The sequence below is a fragment of the Nelumbo nucifera genome, chromosome 6 (genome assembly GCF_055504915.1).
Source record: "Nelumbo nucifera cultivar China Antique chromosome 6, China Antique-T2T, whole genome shotgun sequence".
In the NCBI taxonomy this organism is placed as follows: Eukaryota; Viridiplantae; Streptophyta; class Magnoliopsida; order Proteales; family Nelumbonaceae; genus Nelumbo; species Nelumbo nucifera.
In genome coordinates this window covers 50,878,145-50,905,266 of record NC_142654.1, presented here as the reverse complement: position 1 = coordinate 50,905,266, position 27,122 = coordinate 50,878,145, and the positions used below count along the sequence as shown (strand labels likewise).

General features: G+C 37.4%; 1 protein-coding gene across 6 annotated transcripts; it reads left to right on the top strand.

Annotated features, from left to right (window-relative positions):
• The first annotated feature begins 1,246 nt into the window (after positions 1-1,246).
• Positions 1,247-27,122, top strand: LOC104587724 (uncharacterized). Of its 6 annotated transcripts, none has more exons than XM_088889204.1 (5): positions 1,247-1,349; positions 1,471-1,664; positions 6,167-6,307; positions 14,151-14,291; positions 26,974-27,122. In XM_088889204.1, the coding sequence occupies exons 2-5, from the start codon at positions 1,659-1,661 to the stop codon at positions 26,998-27,000; spliced, it is 315 nt and encodes a 104-aa protein (XP_088745330.1). In that variant the 5' UTR covers positions 1,247-1,349; positions 1,471-1,658; the 3' UTR covers positions 27,001-27,122. The 6 variants fall into 6 exon arrangements, 2 of the variants coding, with proteins under 2 accessions (XP_088745330.1, XP_088745329.1); XM_088889203.1 differs by lacking the exon at positions 26,974-27,122 and adding an exon at positions 26,383-26,803; XR_016077066.1 differs by lacking the exons at positions 6,167-6,307; positions 26,974-27,122 and adding an exon at positions 1,764-1,817 and having other exon boundaries at positions 14,151-14,570.

Genomic DNA, 27,122 nt, shown 5'->3' with positions numbered 1-27,122 from the left:
ATTGATGATTTCAATTATCTTGCATGGTCCAACCTTCCTTGGCACTAGCTTTCTATGTTGCCCAATTGGTAGGCACCCTTTGTTAAAATGACCCAAACATAGTCTCCCGTATCAAATACTACCTTCCTCCTTTTTTTCCATCAACATATTGTTTGTACTTAGCATTGTTTACCTCTAGCTTGTTGTGGACTTCTTTTGGAGGTTCTTAAGCTTTTATACCATATCATTAGCCTTGACATGAATTAAGCCTGGCCAAGTACTAGTAGCAAGGTCAAGGACGCTATGAGGGTTGGCCCCATATACTACCTCAAATGGGTTGTATCCGTTACTCCTGTTTTTTGACCTATTGAAGGCGAGCTCAGCTTGTGCTAATAAGTGATCCCATTGTTGTTCATTGTCAGCACCCAATTTTTGCTCGATCCGCCGCTTAAATTTGCAACTTACCCCAAACACCCAATCAGACCCATCCGACTTCCTTAAAACATCCGAAAACCCAAAAATCCCAAATTTCACCCTAAAAGCCCTTAGATCCATCCTTAAACTTGCCTGATACTGATCCGATGGCCCCGATTAACCCCACTTACACCTCGACCATTAGATCAGACACAACCATTAGACCTATGACCTTCCAAAACACCTACCCATGAAATTTGATCTCAAGATTCCTCCGTTCACCCATTCATCAAACAAAGATTCTATTTCAATCCTTCTTGTACCCAGAACCCGTACCCACTTAGAATCCAGATTCCTTGATCTGGACACATATAAACCAATCAGACCTTTCCAATCACATCAGACTGCCCAAAAACCCTACCCTGTGAAATTTCACCTGAAACCACCTTCGTTTACCCCTTCGTCGAGCATAGATTCCATTTTGAACCCCTAGAATAACCAAATCGAGCCCTTTCCAGATCTGTCCAATCCGGGCTTATTTGGGCCAATCTGACCCCTCCAATCAATTCAGAATGTCTGAAAACCCCATCCTATAAAATTTCAACCAAAAATGCCCTCATTTACCCTTTCAACCAAAAAGATTCCATTTTGGTTAATCCTACTAGCCCACACACCCAAACCCACTCTCTATGGTTAGACCCATCTCAACCCTCCATTTTTTGACCCGGAACCACCAATCATTGATCCAAGAACCTGGTTCAACCCCTGGATCCAGTTTAACTCAACTTGCCAAAATTACCAAAATTGCCCCTGAACTTTCCTAAAATTATAAAAATACCCTCGATACACTTAAAAAGGGGACGATTCATTCATTTTGCCCTAATGGGAAGAATGGGAGGGAATGCACTATTCATCGTCTCCCCTTAGAACAAAGAACTAGTAGCAGAGCATCGGTGGTGAGTTTGTTTCATCCCTAGTCTTTACTCTCTCTCTATTTTTCTTCTGATATTTCTTCTTCTTCTTCTTCCTTTAACTCCTTTGCCTCTGTGTTTTTATTGCCGCGACTGCAATTATTAGCAACGGTGGTGCTATGCTTGAAATCTCCCTCTCTCACTCACATTGGAAACCGACATTCTATGACCGCGACTGCAAGTAGCCTGTGATAGAATGTCGTCTGAAACCACTCCTTGCAGCTGAAATTACTCCCTGCGGCATCGTTTGAATTTTGGCTAACATCCCGCCTTAGTTCTGAGTACCAATCCGAAATGAAGGTAGCTCGTCTAAAATCTGAACTTCATCTATTTTGCATATATACTTTTTTTATTATTATTTTTTCTTTTTTTTTTTCTCACCTTGCTATGTGATAATAGATACCCGGGTGGTTGCCGAAACTGGTGATGAGGCTTCTGCCAAGCTAGATTCTTGTGAAATTCTTAAACCAACCTAGGTTTTTCGTTTTGCATTTCATATTGTTTGGAAGAACTTCTCTTTGATAGTCGTTTGCCTCTCCTTTTCTTTAATGTTCAATTGCTTTGTTATTAACTGCCTATCATGGATAATGTGTTTGAATATGGTTTTTTATGTGCTCTCGTCTGAGTATGGTAGGATCTGTTACCCGACAGAGGAGATTATTATCGTTGTGATATCCAGTGGAACTTAGACTAAAAAAAGAAAAGAAATAAAAAAATAAAGAACAACGGGAATGGGATACAAAAGTCGAGATGATTTATCTATTTGCAGATATTGAGAGGGAAGAGTGATTGGCCGAGAGGATTTGATTACTCCGATCTAAAGAATATAATAAAATATAAAAGTAAGGAAAAAGAATAAGCAATACAATAAAATGGGTAGACTGATTTAGTAAACTCGGACTTGTCTTGGAAACTTTCGAGGCTATAAACTACAGAAAGAGAAAAGTAATAAAAAAGAAAAAAAAGCAACAAACATAAAAATAAAAAAGAGAGAAAAACAAAAAATAGAAAATGTAAAAATTAAAAAAAAAACAAAAATAATAATAACAAATAAAAAATAAAAGATGATGTCAAATGGGGTTTCATAAGAAATTAATAAAAATAGTTGATTAAGTAAATTAAAAAATGTAAATGTATATAAAATAAATAAAAATAATTAGGTAAATTATCGTGTGATGTTTTGGCTTCTTGTATGTTTTGTTTTGTTACAACCTTAGCCATTTGAGTTATTGTATAAGTGCATTTATAGTCATTGGAATCCCATGTAGGCCCCACCTATAGGACCCGGGAGAGGGGTGCCTAACCCCTTCCCTCTCCCATCCAAGTCTTACCTAGACTGGTTAGCCAGTGCCTTGGGCAATTGGAGTCACTGTTGAACAAAAATGATTTTAATGCCATTCTTGGAGGTCCCATCACCTCCATTTCCTTATCTGATGGGTGGCGACTCCATTTTTAGGCCAAGTGGCAAAGTGAGCATGTTTTTCGAACCTTACATTCATGGCTAGCTGCAAGGGTTCTTAAACGATTACCTAAACTCCTATTGACTACTTCGGTTTGGCCATCCGTTTGAGAATGATATGAACTGCTGAATTGTAATGAGGTACCCATTAACCTCCAAAGACTTCTCCAAAAGTGTGATACGAACTTGGAGTCTCTATCTGAAGTAATCGAAGATGGTAAGACATGGAGTTTGACAATCTCCTTGAGGATTAAACCAGTAATAAGTGAGGCATCAATTGTCTTCCAACATGCCTCAAAGTGAGTCATTTTTGAAAATCGATCTTTGACCACCATTATAGACTCTACCTATTGTTGGGTATGTGACAACCCAAGAACAAAGTCCATACATATATCTACCCAAGCTCCTTTTGGAATTAGGAGGGGCATGTATAATCTAACATTGGTTATCGTTCCCTTAGAAACGTGGCATATGTGACAATGCTCTACAAACCTTGTGATGCCTCTTGTTATCTTGGGCCAAAAGTAGCTTGCTGAGATGAGATGAATTGTATTATCATGCCCAAAATGACCATTGTGAAGTTCTTTGATGATTTTCAGTTGCCATGAGCAAATAAGTATACATAGGTGGGTCCCCTTGAATAAAAAGCCATCATATATCACAAAGTCCATCCTACTAACTGCTTGCACTTCCTCTCTGATACCAGCAAAATAAGGGTTAGTGAAAAATAATTCACGAAAAGTATCAAACCCTAGCACCTGTGCTCTGAACGTGGATAACATGGCTCTCCTTCGGCTGAGTGCATCTGCTACTTGATTGTGCACACCTGACTTATGTTTCAACATAAACGAATATTCTTAGTGGTATGCAACCCATTTAGCATGACTTGCATTCAACTTATGTTGGGTCTCAATATGCTCAAGTGCCTCATGATCTGAATATAGAATGAACTCTTTATGGATGAGATAATGTCGCCAACATCGGAGTTCTTGTACCACAACATAGAATTCCACATCATAGGTTGAGTAGTTGAGGCATGACCCATTCAATTACTCACTATAGTAAGCTATGGGCCAACCACCTTGGTTGAGAACAACACCGATTCCAACTTTAGAGGCATCACAATCAACCTCAAAGGGTTGCTAGAAGTTGGGAAGGGCTAGCATGGGTGCAGCTTTCAATCGTGCCTTAATCTCAATGAAAGCTTTCTTTGCTTTAGTGGTGAACACAAAATTGGTTGAAGCCTTCATACAATCTGTATATGGTGCCATAATAGTGTTGAAGTTGCTAATGAATCATTGGTAGAAGGCTACAAGACCATGAAAACTTCATGCTTCAGTAAGTGTTTTAGGGATGGGCCACTCAACAGTGGCACAAACCTTCTCAGGGTTTACAGAAACTCCTTCCCTTGAGATGATATACCCAAGGAATAAGACCCGATTTGTGGCAATAATACACTTCTTCAAGGTTGCATAAAGTTACTCCCTGTGCAAAGTTATAAGTATATCTGGAAGGTGTAACAAATAATAGTTCATATCAGCGTTATATATGGGAATATCATCAAAGTATACCACAACACACTGACCAATAGAAGGCTTGAAAACCTGGTTCATGACCCTCATGAAATGTTTTGTGCATTGGACAAACCAAATGGCATTAATAGCTATTCATACAAACCATCCTGCATCTTGAATGCTGTCTTTCACTCATCACCAGGACAAATTCTGATTTGATGGTAGCTTGATTTCAAGTCTAACTTAGTGAACACCTTGGCCCCAGAAAGCTGATCCAACATGTCATCCAAGTGTGGAATCAAAAATCGATATTTGACGATTATGTTATTAATTTCTCATCTATCAACACACTGTGAGACAATGCATGCCCTTACCTCCAATCAAATCGATATACAAATACTTTTGTTGTAATGAATAAAAGTACATAATTGTTTCATGTTATCATTGGTGTGTTTCTGTGTAATTACCCTTAAACTGTACACTTATGAGACTCATATTAGTTTAGAATGTTCCTAGTCATTGGATAGACTTGGGGAAGTTTATCCAGCCAAGGCTGACACTGATGTGCTGCCAAGAAGGTTGGGGCAACCTGTCTCAGTTGCTAGGGTTAGACCCAAAGCACATGCAGTGTGTGTTTGTTCGAAACAATGAACCAGGACCAATTTCCAGTTATGCCCTGGACCATGGAGACTGGTGGGCAAAACTGGAAAGTTACACATAACCCCTAGACTTGATTATGGTTCTACACTGGGTGTCGGATCGGGTTGTCTTTTATATGTCAATCAGTGAGATCCTTTGAGAGTCAAAACCTAGGTACGTTGGGGTAGTTTAAGAATTCACTTGAGTATATGAACATAGTGATAGAATTAGCCCCTTTGTCGAACAAAGAGAGTGATTGAGACTGCACTCTCTCTGATGGAAATCAAAACTACCGACCTTCAATTTCGACCATGTTTGAGGTTTGTTTTGAAAAATATATTTATATTATATATATATATGTTATGTTTCAAGAAAAACTTTTGTAGAATGTTTTAATTCCCGGGACCCATCCGAGCAGAGAGTGCAACACTGCACCTTGCAGTCAGGGGAGAGGTCCTTCCCTGTCAGGCAATGTTTGGTCATTGTGGGCTGAGAGGTTAAGTGTAAGAAACCATTAAGGGTTGTTTACCTGATGGGCTATATTTTACTTAACTCCATTATCCTTTGGCCTTCATTGATGGCTGGACTCAGGGATCATTTAACTGTAAATGTAGAGCCCATTTTGAGCCCACAGTAATGGACTCAAGTGTTCATTACACTTAGCAGTGAATTCAGCTAGGCTTTTTCTCAGAGGCTAGGCCGAACCCATATGGGCTTATGTGAGGTCATTTTTAGGGTTCCACTCCATACAAACTGAACATAAATGGGCCAGCAAATCTCTTGGGACGTGAGCCACTTAGTTAATGAACCTAAAGCCCATGATTAATATGATTAATCAAGTGGTCACCTGACTGCTTAAGCTATCACGTGACTTGGGCGAATATGGGTTTGGAGTACCCTTTCTCATAAGAGGATAAGACCTATCCACTGATAGAGTCCAGATCCAAATAATGATTTGGATTACAAACCTCCTAATTCGATTAGGAGTGGTGCTTCTTAAGGATTAAGAAAAGAGAGATCGAACTACTTTAGATCACTCTGCTTTCAGCTTTCTCTCCTTGCTCTTGCTGCCCAAAAACCCTAGTTTGATCTCCAATTCTTGGGACTGATCTTGATTAGTTCTATCGCTAAGTTTTTCAAGAAAATTTCAGAAAAAAATCGTGCTCACCTCCCTTGTTTGACCCATACAGTTGGATTGCAGTTTTACTGAAAATTGCGTTCTTGAATCAACTTCACTCCAAGTTGCACCATCTTCAGTGGAAGCTGGTTTTGGGATTCAATTTGGGCATGAATTACCACTTTGGGAGCTACATCTGTGGAATCTATATCAGGTATACATCTCCCTCCTTTTGGTTTCAAATCTAATCCGGTCTCAGTGCAAGAAAGATCCTAGAAAAATGTAATTTTTTTGAAAATAGGGAATGCGATTCTTGGAAAGCTGAAAGAAATTTTTGAAATTTTGCCCAACCATGTAGCATGGTTTGTCCATCTATATGATGGATTTTACCTTCCTTAATGCACATCCTCCAAGTACCATCCTTTTTGGGTACTAACAAAGTGGAAACAACGCATGGACTCATATTGTCTTGTATGAACCCTTTAGCCATCAGTTCACTACTTGTTTTTGTAACTCCTCATGTTCAGTGAGACTCATTCTGTAATGGGCATTGTTGGGGAAACTAGCACTCGGCGTTAAATCTATGCAATGTTAGATATCCCTTAATGGTGGTAATCCTGCCAATAAGTCCTTGGGAAACACATCATTAAGTTCATCAAGCAAAGGCCTCACCTCTTCTAGAGCCTCCACACCTTTTAGCTCAAGCCCCTTTTTAATTAAAGAATACACAACACTGGCCTCCTTTAAGGCACTTGTGAATTCAATAATGGCAAAATGGCTAGAACCGTCCTCGGGTTTCGGTTTAGTCGCTTGTGATGGGCAAGGTATACCTTTTCCCTTTAAACTCAAAAGAGTAGGTATTCTTTTGTTCATCATGGACTACATAGTGATCAAATTGTCATAGGCGCCCAAGTAGCAAATGGCAGGCATCCAGGCATACAACATCACACCACACACGATCACTATAATTGCTACCAATAGAAAAGCTCACTAAACACCGTTGTGTGACTGAAACCTCATTCTTTCTTTTTATCCATTCAAGCTTGTAAGGGTGATGGTGTTGTTGAGTTTTTAAGTTCAACTTGTGGATGGCTATTTCCGTTATAACATTCTCACAACTCCCACTATCAATTACAAGGCTTGCAACTTTTCCACCCATAGTACACGTGGTGTGGAAAATATTATTTCTTAGCCAATCCGATGATTCATCATAGGAGTTAAGAATGGTTGTTGCAACACCAAGACCTCTCCCACATCCCCATACACCATTTCTCCCCAAAGGTTTCTTCATTATAAGAGTCAAACACGGGTGGGGCTGAATACTCAAATACTTCTAATTGGGTTTCACTCTCATCTTCTACAAACATCGCCCCTTTTCTTTTATCACCCCTTACACATTCAACAGATTTATGGCCTGGTTCACCACTCTTAAAACACTTCAGTCTAAGTGGACCCACTTGGTTTTGATTAGCACCACGCCCTTGGGTTTGGTTCAGCCCACGGGGCTGTGGCTAATTTAGAGGCGGGTTTGGATTATTATGTGGGGGTGGTCTGGCCACATTAGTTTGGATTTGACCCAATTAGTTAGGTCGGCTGTTTTGTTTTTCTATGATTAGAGCATGTTGATGTGCCATAGAAACATCATATCAGTCAAATAAGTCTAATATATCCCAAATATTTGGTCTCAACCCACTTATATACCTAGCCCCCAATTGGTCTTCGATTTCAACTAACTCATTCAGGGCCACTAATAGGTGAAACTTCTTTTTATATTCACTACTGTATCAGTTCCTTGCTTTAGATTTTGCAATTCTTGAGTTTCTCCCATGTCTTAATCTTTTCCTTGCCTCTTCTCTATCGCATGACCTTCAATTGATGCCACCATGCTATTGCTCATCTTCTAAACCGAGTCGTTATTAAGGACACAATTTTATTTTCTAGAATTTCCTTGAATTCAAGGACTTCTTCTACTACGAAGAGCCAATCCCTTGAATTCTTCTAGAGTCATGCCTCCCTGGAATTCCGTGTTAGATAGTGTATGCCCTTAGCTCTAATCAGATTGATGTACATATGCTTTTATTGTAATGAATAAAAGTACATAATTGATTCATGTTATAATTGTTATGTTTCTGTGTAATTACCCTTAAACTAGACACTTAGGAGACTCATATTAGTTTAGAATGTTCCTAGCCGTTGGATAGACTTGGGGAAGTTTATCCTGCCAAGGTTGACACTGATGTGTTGCCAAGAAGGTTGGGGCAGCCTGCCTCAAATGCCAGGTTTAAACTCAAAGCACATGTAGTGTGTGTTTGTTTGAAACACTGAACTTGGACCAATTTCCAGTTATGCCCTGGACCTTGGAGACTGGTGGGCAAAATTAGAAAGTTACACACAACCTCTAGACTCGATTATGGTACTACACTAGGTGTCAGATTGGGTTGTCTTTGATATGTCAATCAGTGAGATACTTTGGGGGTCAAAACCTGGGTATGTTAGAGCAGTCTGAGAATTCACTCGAGTGGGTGATCACAGTGATAGGGGAGAGGTCATTTCCTGTTGGGCAGTGTTTGATCCTTAAGGGCTGAGAGATTAAGTGTAAGAGACCATTTAGGGCTATTTTACTTGATGGGCTATATCTCACTTAAGTCCATTGTCCTTAGCCCTTCATAGGATGGCTAGACTCAAGGATCATTTAGTGTAAATGTTGGGCCCATTTAGAGCCCATACTAATGGATTCAGGGGTTCACCGTACTTGGCAGTGAATTCGGCTAGGTTTTTTTCACAGAAGCTGGACCAAACCCATATAGGCTTATGTGAGGTCATTTTTGGGGTCCCACACTATACAAAGAGAACCAAATGGGCCAGCAACTATCTAGGGTCGTGAGCCACTTACTTAATGTGCCTAAAGCCCATGTTTAATTAGATTAATCAAGTGGTCACATGACAACTTAAGCAATCATGTGACATGGGTGAATGTGGGTTTGAATCAGCAATTAGGATAAGAGGATAAGTCTTATCCACTTAAAGTATCCAAATCCAAATAAATATTTGTATTAGGAACCTTCTAATTCAATTAGGAGTGTTGATCCTTAAGGCTTGTACAAGGAGGAGGGTGAATTGCTCTAGTGATCACATATGCTCTCAGTTCTCTTCTTCTACTCTTGCCACCCAGAAATCCTAGTTTTTTTTGCTAAAAAACTGTTGCTAAACCGACTTCAATTCAAGCTGCACGATCTTCAGTGGAAGCTAGTTTTGGTACACTCTTTGGGCGTGAACTACCCCATTGGGAGCTACACTTGTGGATTCCATATCAGGTATACTTCTCCCTTCCTTTTGGTTTCAAATCTGGTTCGGTTCGGTGCAAGAATGGTCCTTGAAAAATACAGCTTTTCTAAAACTTGGAATACGATTCCGAGAAGGGTAAAAAGAAAATTTTTGAAATTTCGCCCAACTGTCTAGCATGGTTCGGCCATCCATATGATGGATTTCCCCTTCCTTCATTCTGGGATCTCAACCTTGAGACTTGCCTCCCACCGTCTCTAATCACCACTCGCAAGTACAATTGATCTGGTCGCTTGCCTTGATAATGAAAGGGGAACATGAGGAGATACTTGTGTCGGAGTCACTGTCCCTTGTTTCCCACCAGGAATGTAACGATTTCATCTCCTAAGCAAGTGCATGGACTTGTCTTCTCAGCTCTGCCATCTCTTCTTGCGTTTTGTTGTTGAATTCTTGCTCCATGATATGAGCTACTGGTTTCTTCTTCAGAGCCATAATCTGAAGAAGGATCAACTTTAGCTTTGATACCAACTGGTACAGTACAGAAATGAAATATGTGAGAAAAGCTTCAAAGAAAAGAGTAGAAGTCGAATTTTCATAAGAAGTATTCTTCACTAAATAATTAAGAGAAAAATTGACAACAAGAGAACTGCCTTAGCCTTCCCTTAGTTACTCTTTATATAAGCATACGACCTTATGGCTCCTATTCCTAATCTGAAAATACTACATAATAGAATTCTATTAAAACTCCTTAAAAAAATAAAATCCTAATCTAAGAAAACACTCGAAAATCGAATCCTACTAAAATCCATCAAAAGGAAAGTCATAATTAAATATAAATTCGAAATAATGCTAACTTGATAAAAACAAAATAAGATAGAAATTCTGTGATGGTGCCAACTTGGTAAAAACGAACTAAGATAGAAATCCTATGACGATGCTATATCGGTAAATATTTACTAAGCTGGGTCGGTGGTGTCATCTCTACTTCTTATGTGTCTTGGAATGGTTCCAACTTGCATAGAACTTATCAACATTCTCCTATACTGCATCATCCTCCCCGGGTTGGGAGAATCTGCCCTCGGATTCAAATCATCATCTCACTGACCACCAACATAAGGTACCAAGTATTTTACATTGAAAACATTATGGGTACATATATGGTTGGGTAGCTTTAGTCTGTACACATTCTCATTGATGGCTTCGACTATCTCTCATGGTTCAACCTTCCTTGGTGCTAGCTTTCCATGTTGGCCAACTGGTAGGCGGTCCTTTGTTAAAATGGCCCAAACATAGTCTCCCGTATCAAATACTACTTTCCTCCTTTTTCCATCAACATATTGTTTATACTTAGCATTGGCTATCTTTAGCTTGTTGTGGACTTTGTCTTGGAGGTTCTTAAGCTTCTGTAGCATATCATCAGCCTTGTCATGAATTAAGTCTGGCCAAGTACTAGTAGCAAGGTCAAGGATGCTACGAGGGTTGGCCCCATATACAACCATAAATGGGTTGTATCCGATACTCCTGTTTTTGGACCTATTGAAGGCGAGCTTAGCTTGTGCTCATAAGGGATCCCATTGTCGTTCATAGGTAGCTGCAAGGGTTCTTAAAAGGTTCCCCAAGCTCCTATTGACTAATTCAGTTTGGCCATCCGTTTGAGGATATGATCTGCTAATTTGTAATGAGGTACTCATTAGCCTCCAAAGACAGTAAGTCATTGAGTTTGACAATCTCCTTGAGGAATAAACCAACAATAAGTGAGGCATCCCTTGTCTTCCTACATGCCATGAAGTGAGCCATTTTTGAAAATCGGTCTACGACCACCATTATAGAATCTACCTATCGCTGGGTATGTGGCAACCCAAGAACAAAGTCCATAGATATATCTACCTAAGGTCCTTTAGGAGCTGGGAGGGGCATGTATAATCTAGCATTGGTTACCGTTCCCTTAGAAACTTCGCATATGTGACAATGCTCTACAAACCTTGTGATGTCTCTCGTCATCTTGGGCCAAAAGTAACTTGCTGAGATGAGATGAATTGTTTTGTCTCTTCCAAAATGAACTTCATTGTGAAGTTCTTTGATGATTTTTAGTCGCCATGAGCAATCATGTATACATAGGCAAGTCCCCTTGAATAGGAATCCATCATATATCACAAAGTCCATCTTGCTACCAGCAAAATAAGGGTTAGTGAAAAATAATTCATGAAAAGTATCAAACCCCGGTACCTGTGCTCAGAACGTGGATAACATGGATTTCCTTCGGCTGAGCGCATTTGCTACTTGATTGTGCACACTTGACTTGTGTTTCAACACAAACGAATATTCTTAGAGGTATGCGGCCCCATTTAGCATGGCTTTCATTCAACTTATGTTGGGCCCCAATATGCTTAAGTGCCCCATGATCTGAATATAGAATGAACTCTTTATAGATGAGATAATATCGTCAACATTGGAGCACTTGTACCACAACATAAGTGGAGTAGTTGATGCGTGATCCATTCTATTTCTCACTATAGTAAGCTATGGGCCGGCCACCTTGGTTGAGAATAGCACCGATTCGAGCTTTAGAGGCATCACAATCAACCTCAAAGGGTTGCTTGATGTTGGGAAGGGCCAGCACGGGTGTAACTATCAACTATGCCTTAATCTCAATGAAGGCTCTCTTTGCTTTAGTGGTGAATACAAAATTGGTTGTACCCTTCATACAATCTGTATATGGTGCCCTAACAGTTCTGGAGTTGTTAATGAATCACCGATTGAAGCTTGCAAGACAATGAAAACTTCATGCGTTAGTAAGTGTTTTGGGGATGGGCCACTCAATAATGGCGTGAACCTTCTCTAGGACTACAGAAACTCCTTCCCTTGAGATGATATACCCAAGGATTAAGACCCAATCTATGGAAATAATTCACTTCTTCATGGTTGCATAAAGTTGCACTCTGCGTGAAGTCATAAGTATATCTCGAAGATGCAACAAATGAGAGTTCATATTAGCGCTATATATGAGAATATCATCAGAGTATACTACAACACACTGACCAATAAAAGGCTTTTGAACCTGGTTTGTGACCCTCATGATTGTGCTTGGTGCATTGGACAAACCAAATGGCATTACTAGCCATTCATACAAACCATCCCGCATCTTGAATGTTGTCTTCCACTCATAATTGGGAGGAATTCTGATTTGATGGTAGCGTGATTTCAAGTCCATCTTAGTGAACACCTTGGCCCCAGAAAGCTGAGCCAACATGTCATCCAAGCAAGGAATCAGAAATCGGTATTTGATGGTTTTCTTATTAATTGTCCAGCTGTCAATGTACTGTTAAATAGTGTATGCCCTTAGCTCCAATCAAATTGATGTATATATACATTTATTGAAAATGAATAAAAGTAAATAATTGTTTCATGTTATCACTGGTGTGTTTCTCTGTAATTACCCCTAAAACTGGACACTTAAGAGACTCGTGTTAGTTTAGAATGTTCTCAGCCATTGGATAGACTTGGGGAGTTTATCCTGCTAAAGCTGACACTTATGTGCTGCTAAAGAAATTGGGGTAGCTTGTCTCAATTGCTAGCGTTAGACCTGAAGCACATGTAGTGTGTATTTGATTGAAGCACTAAACCTGAACCATTTTCTAGTTATGCTCTAGACCTTTGAGATTGATGGGCAAAACTGAAAAGTTACACATAACCCCTAAACTTGATTATGGTACTGCACTAGGTATCGGATCGGGCTATCTTTGATATGCTAATCAGTGAGATCCTTTACGGGTCAAAACCTAGGTATGTTGGGACAGTCTGAGAATTCATTTGAGTGTGTGATCATAGTGATCAAATCAGCCCCTTTGTTGGACAAAGTAAATGATCGGAACCGCACTCTCTTTGATGGAAACCAAAATTGCAAAATATATTTATATGATATATATATATATATATATATATATATATATATATATATATATTATGTTTCAAGAAAAATGTTTGCAAAAGGTTTTAATTTTCAGGACCCATCCGAGCAGAGAGTGCAACACTGCACCTTGTAGTCAGGGGAGAGGTCCTTCCCTGTCAGGTAGTGTTTGTTCATTGTGGACTGATAAGTTAAAGGGCTGTTTACTTAATGGGTCATATCTTACTTAAGTCTATTATCCTTGGGCCTTCATAGGATGGCTGGACTCAGGGATCATTTAATTGTAAATGTTAGGCCCATTTTGAGCCCATAGTGATGAACTCAAGGGTTCACTATACATAGTAGTGAATTCGGCTAGGCCTTTTCTCGGAGGCTGGGCCATTCCCATATGGGCTTATGTGAGGTCATTGTTGGGGTCCCACGCCAGACAAATTGAACTTAAATGAGTCAAAAAATCTCTTGAGATGTGAGCCACTTAGCTAATGGGCCTGAATCCCATGATTAATATGATTAATCAAGTGGTCACATGACTGCTGAAGTTGTCATGTGACTTGGGTGAATATGGGTTTGGAGCACCCATTCTCATAAGAGGATAAGACCTATCCACTGATAGAGCTCAGATCCAAATAAAGATTTGGATTACAAACATCCTAATTCGATTAGGAGAGGTGCTTCTTATGGATTAAGAAAAGAGAGATCGAACTACTTCAGATCACTATACTTTTATCTTTTTCTCTCAACTCATGCCGCCCAGAAACCCTAGTTTGATCTCCAATTCTTGTAACTGATCTTGATTAGTTCTATTTATGAATTTTGCATGAAAATTGTAGAAAAAACTGTGCTCACCTTCCTTATTCGATCCATACAGTTGGATTGTAGCTTTGCTAAAAACTGCATTGCTGAGCCGGCTTCACTCCAAGTTGCGCCATCTTCAGTGAAAGCTGGTTTTGGGATTCAATATGGGCGTGAACTACCACTTTGGGAGCTATATTTGTGGAATTTGTATCAGGTATACATCTCTCTCCTTTTGGTTTCAAATCTAATCCGGTATCAGTGCAAGAACAATCCTAGAAAAATGCAATTTTTCTGAAACTAGGGAATGCGATTCCCATAAGGCTGAAAGAAATTTTTGAAAATTTTCCCAACTATCTAGCATGGTTTGGCCATCCATATGATGGAATCCAACAGATTTTATGTATAAAATGTGACCAATTAACCAACCAACAAAAGTACTTGTTACAAATAACATCTTGTTGTTGCATCGAAACATATAAAATGTTAACTAATCTGGCTAACGTTGAACTTGGTAAAATGAAATGGTTGAATAATTGAAAAGTGAAATTATTTAGGAATACACATTGAATTTCTGGTAGTAGATCCATAATCAAAAAAGTGTTTGTGATTGTTCCAGAAGAAATGAAACAAAATATACGGTAGAACTAGGACAGTTATTATATGAGGTCTACACCTTCCTCCATGCACGTCCTCCAAGTACCATCCTTTTTGGGTACTAACAAAGCGGGAACTGCGCATGGACTCATACTATCTCGTATGAACCCTTTAGTCATTAGTTCACCTACTTGCTTTTGCAACTTCTCATGTTCAGTGGGACTCATTCTGTAATGGGCCTTATTGGGGAGAATAGCACCCGACGTTAAATCTATGGAATGTTGGATATCCCTTAATGGTGGTAATCCTGCCGTTAAGTTCTCTATCACTAAATTCATCAAGCAAAGGCCTCACCTCTTCAATAGCCTGTACACCTTTCAACTCAAGCCCCTTTTTAATTAAAGCATATGCAACACCACTCTCTTTTAAGGCACTTGGGAATTTAGTCATGGAAAAAAGGCTAGAGCCTCATCTGGTTTTGGTTTAGTCTCTTGTAATGGGCAAAAGGTCAAGGTCAACATTTTCCCTTTAAACTCAAAAGAATAGGTATTCTTTCATCCATCATGAACTACATAGCGTTCAAATTGCCACGGGTGCCCAAGTAGCAAATGGTAGGCATCCATGCATACAACATCACACCCCACATGATCACTATAATTGTTGCCAATAAAAAAGCTCACTAGATACCATTGTGTGACTGAAACCTCATTCTTTCTTTTTAGCCATGAAAGATTGTACGGGTGAGGGTGTTGTTGAGTTTTTAGGTTCAACTTGTAGATGGCTACTTTCGTTATAACATTTTCACAACTCCTGCTATCAATTACAAGGCTTGCAATCTTTCCACCCATAGTACACGTGGTGTGGAAAATATTATTTCTTAGCCAATCCGATGATTCATCCCAAGGAGTTAGGAATGATCGTTGCAACACCAAGGCCTCTCCCACATCCCCATACACCATTTCTCCCTCAAAGGTTTCTTCATTATAAGAGTCAAACATGGGTGGGGCTAAACAGTCAAATGCTTCTAATTGGGTTTCACTCTCATATTCTACAAACATCGCCCCTTTTCTTTTATCACCCCTCACACATTCAACAGATTTATGGCATGATTTGCCACACTTAAAACACTTCAGTCCAGGTGGACTCACTTGGTTTTGATTAGGTTCACACCCTTGGGTTTGGTTCGGCCCACGAGGCTGTGGCTGATTTAGAGGCGGGTTAAGATTATTACGTTGGGGTGGTCTGGCCACATTAGTTTGGGTTCGACCCAATTAGTTAGGTTGGCTGCTTTGTTTTTCTATGGTTAGATCATGTTGATGTGCCATAGAAACATTATAGCAGTCAAATAGGTGTAATAGATCCCAAATATTTGGTCTCATTCCATACCTAGCCATCAATTGGTCTTCGGTTTCAGCTAACTCATTCCGGGCCACTAATAGATGAAACTTCTTTGTATATTCATCTATTGTATTAGTTTCTTGCTTTAGATTTTGCAATTCTTGATAAAGTAAACGAATATAATTATGGGGTAGAAATTTTGACCTCATCTTTTCCTTGAGTTTCTGCCATGTCTTAATCTTTTCCTTACCTCTTATCTGTCGCATGACCTTCAATTGATGCTACCATACTGCTGCTCGTCCTCTAAACGGAGTGGTTATTAAGGACACAATTTTGTTTTTTGGAACTTCCTTGAATTCAAGGACTTCTTCTTCTATAAAGAGCCAATCCATGAATTCTTCTAGAATCATGCCTCCCTAGAATTTTGGGATCTCAACCTTGAGACCTACTTCTCACCGTCTCTGATCACCACCTGCAACTACAATTGATCTGCTGCTTGCCTTGATGATGAAAGGGAATGTGTGGAGGTATTTGCATCGGAGTCACTGTCCCCTGTTTTCGATTGGGAACGCAGCGATTTCACCTCTTGATCAAGTGTGTCGACTTGTCTTCTCAGCTCTGCCATCTCTTCTTGTGTTTTGTTGTTGAGTTCCTACTCCATGATATGAGCTACGGGTTTCTTCTTAGGATCCATAATAAGAAAAATGATCAACTTGAGCTCTGATACCAATTGGCATAGTACGGAAATGAAACACGTGAGAAAAGCTTTAAAGAAAAGAGTAGAAGTTGAATTTTAGGAAGAATAATTCTTTACTAAATAATTAAGAGAAAACTGATAACTAGAGAACTGCCTTTGCCTTCCCCTAGCTACTCTTTATATAGGCATACACCCTTATGATTCCTATTCCTATTCTGAAAACACTCCATAATAGAATCATACTAAAATTCCTTAAAAAAATACCTAATATAAGAAAACACTCCAAAATAGAATCCTACTAAAATCCTTCAAAAGGAAAGTCCTAATTGAATATAAATTCGAAATAATGCTAACTTGGTAAAAACGAATTAAGATAGAAATTATGTGATGATGCCAACTTTGTAAAAATAAACTAAGATAGAAATCCTGTGATGATGCTATATCGGAAAATATTTACTAAGCTGCGTTGGTGGCGTCACCTCTACTTCTTATGTGTGTTGGAATGGCCCCCACTTGCATAGAACTTATTAGCCTTCTCCTTTACTACATCACTCTGGCCTTGCTCCTTAATTTGGCATGACCTCTCTCATAACTTAAAACCACCATACCCATGACCTTGCTCCAAACTCCACGAGTTATCTTTCCCTCATTACAATTAAGGACATAATCGCACCCCGTAAAACCTCACAAAACCCCATATCACATTAATACTTGTAAAACTGAGCCTTGCAAATTTTAAATCTCACCCTTATAGCATACTCAGCTACACAAAAATAATATTTTTTGACATCCAACCTCAGAAATTCGTCAAGAATTTTTGATATCGACCTTGCAATTTTAATTTTACTCAGACATTTTGGGGGTTAATCTTTTTAGAATCTCTTCAAATACTTTGGGTTAATCTTTTTAAAATCTCTTTAAAATTTGGGGTCAATCTTTTTAAAAATTCTTTAGATATTTTGAGGATGATCTTTATAAAATCTTGCTAAAAATTCTTTAGATATTTTTAAATTGCTTGTTTCAGAATTTTAGGGGGCTAATCTTGTACAAAAGTCACTAACAAGTGATCATTTAGGTTGTTTTGGTTTTAAGGAAAAGGAAGAGAAATGTAGAGAAACCTTTAGGCTCCGTTTGGTTTGTGGGATGGGGATGAGAAAAGGGAATATTCCTAAAATATTCTTTTTCTCTCATTTGTTTCAAGGGAAATCCCAAAAATTGTGCAATCGGGGTCGCACCAAAACAGTGCGCCCCTAGTGGAAAAACTTGAAAAAACTCAGGTTTCTTCATCCTCATCCTCTGCCCTGTTGCTGGGTTTGCCCTTCTACCTTCTGTCACCACCACCTTCACTTTCTCCTTCCCTTCTCGTAACCACTGCTGCTGCTTCACCACCGCTTCCCTTCAAGGCATCCAACTCGATGAAGAAGAAAAGTGAGAAATGAGGAGAAATTATATTAGTCACATGTGCTTGATCGTCGGTGCTTGGTGGGGTGCCAAATGAAATCTGATTCCCGACAACAAGCAGCGATAGAAGAAGAAGAAGAAGAAGCACGTCGTTCAAATCAGACCCAGATACGAAATGAGCAACCATCAAAAGATGGATCCTAGGGTGTTGGCAAGCTTTGTGTCCTCCGTCATTTCTCAGGCCTTACTTTCCATCCTCCTCTTCCCCTCTACAACCACCACAAACACTTTTTCGCTCTCCCGCTCACCCTCTCCCACTTCTTCCTCTGCTACCCTCTTCCCTCTCATTCTCTACCTGCTAAGCTCCTCCCATATCCTCACTTCCATCTCCCTCCTCCCTCCCTCCTCCCGTAAACAAAAAAGACCAGAGCATCTGAGCAGATCGTCATTGTTAGAGTTAGAAGATTGTCGCTGCTCAGATTGTGGTTGATTCCTCGTTGAGGATTTTGAGCGTTATCGCCAGTTATCATGGCGACAAAGGGGATTCCAGGATTCTCAAGTCCTCATCACTGTATAAGGATGTTGAAGGTGGGCGTTAGGGGGATGAAATCTAGTGTAGAGCTTGGCTTGGTAGTGGTGGGCGTTAGGGGGTGCACTCTGTTTCTTCTTCTCTTTCTCTTCCATGGTGGTAGGTTGCAGTTTCTGCTTTCTAACTGCAATATAGGCGGCAGGTGGAGTAACGATGGATGTCTGCGTTTTGTTTAATCTTTGGAGGTTGAACCTCCGAGAACTCTATGGATTGGACCTCTGAGAACTCAGTGGATTGAACCTCCGAGCAAAACTAGCTCTAAAATTGAACCTCTGAGAACTCTGCAGATTGATGTTCAAAAGAAATCTCTGACACCAACAAGTAATCCGATGATTCCAGTTTCACAGGAGGTAGGTCCTTCAAGATTGGCAGGGTGGACTCTGTTTTGTATTGGGTAATTTTCCTATTATTTTCTCATATAAAACCAAACAATGGAAAGTTAAATTTTTACACTTTCCCATCCCATCCTATCTTTCCCCATCCCACCCAAATCTTCCCACAAACCAAACGGAGCCTTACAAACCTTGTATAGGTTTCTCTACACTTCCCTTCCTTTCCCCACCTTTTCCTTCAAACAAAACATAGCCTAATTAATAGATTAATTTTGGAAGCGTCACTCTTTTACCAAATGGGGACTAATTATGGCTAAGTATATTGGTAAAAACAGCTGACCTAACCTCTACTTAAAAAATTGATCGACTTTCACCATGGCTAAATAGAAGGCTGTGAGAGAGAAGATTTACATAAGTATATAAACCCAGCTGACCCGGAGCAAACCCGGGTCAGACTAAACCAATTCAAGTCAAGTAAGTATTAATTTTACAACAAACTGAATCAAATCAAACCAACCAAATGTGGGGTGGTTAATCACTCCTAGGAGATTCTCTCTCTCTCTCCATTCTCCCATTCTCTATCTTTCCTCTCTGTAATTCCATTTGAATCACCACCTTCCTACCTAGCCCTAGGTGGATTCTCTCTACAATTATTGTTATTCTTTGGTCTTCTATGCCAGAATTTTGTCACTGGTGAATTACAGCGGTCTAAATCTAATACCTTGCCAGAGGGTACATAGGTAGCTCTTTCGGGGCCGTACTGCTTCTCTCCCCTTATCCCTTGTTCTTCTGGGTTTAGATTGCTATTTCCTTGGACTTTTAGGTTCTGTTCGTTTATCGGTAAATTATCCACCCGGGTAAATGCATTTACCCAGGTAAGTGTTTTCTAGGAAAGACTTATATGGGTAAATGTATTTACTCATGCTTTTTTATTTTCCATGTAAATAAAGCAATGACTATTTTAGCCATAAGAATACATTATTAAAAGGGGTATTTTGTCTCATTCAACTTTTGGCGACTTTACCCCCGGTGGAAAAGTTATTTACACATAAATCTGGCAACTTTGCCCCAGGTGGGAAACTTTTGGCATCTTTCCCTGATCTCCATATAAATCTGAAAAAATAACACAAGTTTCTTGGTCAACGGGAGTCAAAATCCCATGGTTTTGACCAACTTTTCTCCCTCTCAAAATCCAAAAAAAAAAAAAGGAACGCCCCCTTAGAATCAGACCACAGGTGCCCTATCCTATTCATATGCTTACACCAAGAGTATTTTATGTTTTTTTAATAGTGAAAAAAAAATAAAACTTTTTTACTCATATATAATAAATTTATATAAATATGTTATTTAAATTGTAAAATTTAATTACACTTGCATCTCAACTAAGGAATCAAATCCACATTGAATCCGACTTACCTTTTATTTAAACTCTAAATATGATCCAATTATATACAAATATGGATACTCCAACTCTGAAACAGATTGAGTTTCACTTTGGGAGTCCATTGACAACCCTGGCCTCAGCTGAGTCGGAAGTCAGAAATAAATTTGTTGGGAAACACACCAGTTGTCTTAGTTACTTTCGTAGGTGGACAAACAAATACTGTCAGCCCAAATTAGAACTGAGTTGGATTCACGTGGTGCATTTCCGATTCCAAGCCACCCGTAACCCAGCCCGACCCGCTACCACCTCTACTTCGGACATATATGCACCCTGGTCCTCATTAAATAAAAGAATGCTCAAACGTTATATTTGTTTAATGGCGTACTGTATGGAAACCAACGTGGATCTTTGTTTGGCGTTACTATATCTTTTACTATAACCCACTGTATCAAGGCGTATTCCCAAGAATTAATCCATTATAGAATCTGCTACTGCACCAACCAAACAGATAAGGATAACCTTATAATAAAATAAGATTACATTTTAATTTAAAATTGGTTTTCAGTTAAATAAATAAAGAGGAATATCTTCCTTTTGGTAGTCATTATGATCTTAGTGCCCTTCTCAAATGACACACAGTATAAAGCACTTTCTTGGGTGAATGGATTTAGACTTTCATGATTTTTTTTTTCTGCTACGTGGGTGGACTGTCATCACTTTCACATGTCAACAGTTATACCACACGGTGCTTGCCCACATGCCAACATCGCTATCCCAATTAACGATTATTCCCATAAAAAAATATGTACTGAATTATATAATAATTATATGGTTTTCTTAAACCTGTGGAAAATGCTTGAGAAAGAGCTGTATAGTGTCAGAGGAACAGGACTATGAATCCTGTTTATAAATGATTTTTACATGTGGTAACTGAGCCGGTTCCTCGATATGTGATCAACTTCCGCAAGTAAACCCCAACTGTGGGAATGTAAAGACTTCTTTGTCCTTGTTTAGAAAATTCAGGAGAACTCAAGGAATAATATTCATGGGAAAAAAGTGCAATACATGACAGTGCTGTAAACTGAATCAGACCAGATGGTTGAACCGGCGAATCAATGACCCAATGTCTTTCTGGATTTCAGTTAAATAACGGTTTCATGGTTTGATAGGAATGGCAATGGAGCTGGTTCAGGGTGGGGCGTCCTTCTCCCAGCATTAGGGATGAGAGTCTCCAAACACGAAGAAGTTACTTAAAAATACATCAAATTTTAAGAGTATTTTAGATATATTATGAGAATTTGGAGATATTTTAAAAATATAATTATAGGATTTTAGATGTTTTGGAATTTAGAAAAAATTCAAAGGTGTTTTAAAAATTAATATTAAACTTAGAAATATTGGAAAATTGCCATCTTTATGTTCTAATAACCAATTTTGGGTCCTGTTTAGTGTGCCTTTCCACGTGGTCTGTCGGTTATTATAAGTTTGGCAAACCATGATTTGGTCTTTTCCCATTTGATTCACGGTAAATCTAGCCACTAAAAGCTGATGCACCAAAAAGACCTGAGAAGTCTAAAATTGACGATTTTGGGGAAGCTTCAAAAGAAACTTTTGCGATTTTTTTTTTTCTATTTGTTTTCATGTAGAAAGATGCTTGGAAAGATATATCTTAACCAAATGGACTTCAAACTGCTTAAATCTTAATACAAAAAAGCTCAATGCATCTTTTAACTATCAGAACTATCAAAATATCCTTTCCAAAAAGACTTACCAAAAGAATATTCTGACTGGTCATTGAATATGTCAACAAGTGTGAGAGTCTATTATGGCCATATCAAGAGTGGGATCCATTGTCCAACAATGGAGATGTTGACAACCTAGCTTCCTATGCGTGCTTGTTGCAGGACTTTCACCTTCCAAGATCCGACACTATTCACCTAATAGTCTTTGTCCAAGTTTAGCTGATGTCGTACAATGTACTGACCCTTATGGCCTTATCATCCGTCAATGGATCTTACTCCATGAATTCTATCTCAATTATTTTATTTAGTGTTAATCCATTATTAAATTGTTAGTATTTAAATTTTTTCTTATAATTTTTATTGATGTCTTTTTTTTTTCTATACTTTGTCCTTCCAGCACAAGAAAATACATCTATAACCTATAAATTAAAAAAAAAATGTAGCTATAAGTCTATAGTTATGGACTAATTGCGATAATAAAATAGCTACTATCGCTGTGGCTATATGTAATACATATGAATGATAGAATTTATAGTTAAAACTAGCATATACCTAGCATCTATGCTTGGGCTTAAGCTTGCATATGTGTATTTTTAGCTACGATTTTTAAGTTATTTGTAGCTATCATTTATGGTTTTGAGATGTTTGTAGATACAAATATAAATCTATGCTAAAAAATAGAAGTCTATAATTACGGATTTAGTTTGTTTATAGGTAAAAATTGAATTATAACCATGGATGAATAAAATCTGTAGCTATATTTGGTATTGAGCCACCATTTTAGTGGCCGTAGCTAAATCTTCTGAAAATTCAAATACATGACTCCATTGTGTATAGAGCTAAAATAAGATCATGCATGAATCCAAGGTTTATAAAACTGAATTAGACAACAAATTGGTCAGGGGTCTGGTTCTCGGGTTGAATGGTCTAATAATTCGAACTGAATGGACGACCTATTCTGACAAAAAAATAATAAAAATTTTTAAAAATAAAAAACAGCCAAAACCGTTAGACGGTTTGAATGGTTACCCGAGTCAATGGTTTATTAATCAAATCAATGATTTTTGACAAAGTAACAGTTATGAAATAAAACAAAACCGATCCTGATTAATTCCTGATTTTCTTGTCCGGTCAGCTTTTAAAAACCATGCATGAATCTCCCTTACTCGAATCTAAACTTGAAATTTGAATACAACTTTACTTAATGACTAATAAGGAAAACCTGTGACCCATATGGAAATTAAACTTAAATAAAAACTTGAACCCCTAATATAATAGATGATATATACTCTAATCCTACTACACCTACATACAAAAAAAAAATAAATAACATAAAACCAAGATTTACCCATAGAAACAGAAAACCTACATCCGATCATAAATTGAGATGATTATTATAGTACACCAAATTTGCAATATTTGGATCTTATTGGATAAATAACTTAATTAACTATTTAATAAAACTAAAGCCACACAAAAATGGAGAAGTAAGAAGTTGGACTTCTAATAAAAGTATAAATACAGAGAAGCCGCTTCTAGATTAATAATGATGGAATATTTGAGGTGACACTCAAATCGAACCCTTAAAATGGGTATAATGTTGTAAGGAATGTTTGGACAACCTGCCACCCAATCAATGATTTAGGATACATCCAATAGAATCATTGAACAGTTTACAGTTGGACTAGGTTTGTGGGTCATATGCTAGATATTAAATGGATTTTTGTTTTTGTAGTTTTAGCCATTTTCATCATTAATAATAATAATCTTCATTTACCATGTTTATTTTTATTTAATATATCAAATATATAATATAAAAAACATAATCAATCTTTTAATATTTTTTTATATTTTTATTTCTTTGTATTTTATGTTTTTATTATATGATTTATAACATTACAAAATTATAATAATTTTGTAATGTTATAATAATAACATTACAAAATTACAAAATTATTTCTATGTATTCCATTTCAGAATTATGAATTCCATTACAAAATTATAATAATTTAAAATTTCAAAAATTTTCACATAAACACCAATACCCATTCATGTATTGGCACCAATTCCGAACTGGCCAATGTGAAAATATGTTTTGTAGGCCATGTTTTAGAATAAAAGGGATAAATAGACTGCATTCCATTTCAGAATTCTGAATTCCATTACAAAATTATAATAATTTAAAATTTCAAACACTTACACATAAACACCAATACCTGTCCATGTATTAGCATCAATTCCGAGCTGGCTCCTACCCCAACTGTACGATGGAACTAAGATTTGTGGGAATGGACTAAATAGTTAAAACTACTAAAAAGAAGGTTTTACTTCGATTGGAAATTTGGAATGGATATTTCTTTTCTGTTTCTTTGCATAATAATCTTCTTTATTCAATTTTTCCTATCTATTCTCTCTCTCTTTTTTTTCTTTTTTTTATATTCTTTTCTTTTCTCTTTAAACCAAGGCTTCATTTTGAGTTTTTGAAAATTGTTAAGCTGATTCCATTTATAAAATCTTAAAAACAAGATTACAATGTGGGCAGTTTCAACAAACAATCCTAGTACAATAGACCACATTATACGATTATTATGATTAGCAAATTAAAAACAATTTGCAATAATATATAATGGTGTACTTTTTCAGCGTTTTGGTCCAAAAAATTACAGACTGATAGGGGAACCGGTTTAATATAGGTACTTGTACTCAATTATATAGATATTCTAATTTGTTGCATGGTTATTTATCTACATTCACCGATAAGCATTAATTTGATACTTTATGACGTGTCCCCTTCAACTTCCATGCCAAATAGTATTCGATAGCCATGTTTCCATCAAAGGGAGAGTCCCCATTAGAAGGCTTCGGCTTCACCCTTGGTGGTGGAACAAGGAACAATAACTTTCATCCTTTCTGAAATGGATTACTTAGAGGCATTTTTAATGATAATACAAATTCTTGATGAATTAAAAGTCACTACATAAATTTCTAAGGTTTTTAAAATTGAATCGGACAATGAATCGGTTAGGGGTCCAGTTCCCGAGTCTAATGGTCCAACTGTTCAAATCGAATGGATGATTCGTTCTGAGAAAAAATAAAAAATGATCAAAACCGTTGGACGGTTTGAATGGTTTGACCATTCGGATCAACGGTTTATTAACCAAATCAATGGTTTTTGGCAAAATAATAGTTTTGGGGTAAAAGGACCTGACTGGTTCCCAGTTTTTTTGGTCTGACCGTTCGATCTAGACCGGCTTTAAAAGCCATGTAAATTTCACATTTTCTTTAAGGAAAAACAAGGGAGATGATGTAGGAAAGATAAGATGTTAATTAAGGCTGTATTTAGTTTGAAAGAAAAAGTAGGAAAAGGAAAGGAAAGGAATGAAAAAAAACCTTTACAAGGTTTGTAAAGATTTCATTACATTTTCCGTCTTTTCCTTCACTTTTTTTCTTTCAAACCAAAAACAGCCTAAATGTGCAGCCAAGGAGGTTTTCTAAATACTAACAATTAAACCATTTAATGGGTCTAGATTTTCTTTCAGGGATTATTATTATTATTATTATTTTTTGTTCAAACATGATATGATTGCCATGCTTCAGGACATTTTTTTACATAAGTACACCTATTTTTAATTAATTTGGTTTCTCCAATTGGGAGGGTAAAATGTAAACTTGAACTACTTACCTTTTTGTGCATCTTACTTTCTCTTGTTCTATCCTATATTTAATCCGATGGTAATTTTCAGTTTTTCACTCTACCCGGTGATATATACCCACCCCTATCCGCCTGGATGGCATGGTTTTCTTTTCTTTTTTCATTTGTTTTCTGAAAATGAATTTTGGGGTGGGGTTGGTTGTGGGGTAGGGTTCAGTATTATGTTTCCTACATGTTTTAATTGAATAATTGAAAACTTTGATGTTTCATGTTATTTTGCTTGTTTATTATTTATATATAATAAGAAATTAGATGCAAGTTCTAAATCTGGATAATTTTCATTATATTGATTAAACATGAATGTAAGATACCCTTAGATCACTCATTTCCCCAAGCAAATAGCCAATAAGTTAAAAGATGTCTCAAATTGCTAGAGATTATACTTGGCTCACACATACTCAGTTGACGAAGTTAGTTATGTTAATTATTTCCCAACTGTTGTGATATTTTTTTTATTTCTCTCTAGTGTGATTTTTATACTTATTATATATCGATGTGTTTTGATGAGATGAAAAGAAAAAGAGAAGGATGCTATTTTCTGACAAAGGCATTTATGAAGTAGGGAAACCTATACAAGGTTTGTAAAAGTTTCTTTTTCTTTCCCTTTCTTTCCCTACTTTTTTTCATTCAAACCAAACACAGCCTTAAGTTTTCAACCCCCAAAGTATTCCAATGCTGAAATTAGTTAAGGTATCTTTTTTGGCAAATTAATTGGAATGGATTATGAATGTGTGTTTTATTTTTCCAATTGATATATCATGTGAATGATTTCGCATCTGAAATTAATTACTTATATTCATTTTGTGATGAGAATATTTTACTTCTAGTGGTATGAGTTCCAAAAGTTGACAAATGTTGTTAACCAATTGATAAGTTGCTATTTATGATTCTCTCTTATGCTCTAAATTATTTATATATTTCATGAGAGAATAGCACATTCTAATAGTTGGCATTGATATACAATCCTTAGCTATTTTATGTCCAACTGTTAAGCTAATACTCTTCAAGTAATTTCTCATTATTATCTGCACTTTATTCTTATTATCTAAAGTTTGATAAGATTATTGTTTACCCCTTTGATCCCTTCTTTTTTTTTTTTAACAACAGAAGGGTGAAAAATTTTGGATTGAATGAAAAATGATTGTTGCAATGAAAACTTATGGTAAGCAAAAGGTTGGTACACCTATTGAGCATCTTGAGACCAAGGATTCTTTAATGATGCAAGGCAATATAATTTTTCATGATATTAGCAGTCA

What these genes read in the sequence shown, in the direction of transcription:
- LOC104587724 (XM_088889203.1), top strand. An exon ending in ATCTGTGGAATCTATATCAG is followed by an intron (nt 6,308 to 14,150) that starts GTATACATCTCC and finishes CGATCCATACAG; the next exon opens with TTGGATTGTAGCTTTGCTAA. An exon ending in ATTTGTGGAATTTGTATCAG is followed by an intron (nt 14,292 to 26,382) that starts GTATACATCTCT and finishes TGAGATGAAAAG; the next exon opens with AAAAAGAGAAGGATGCTATT.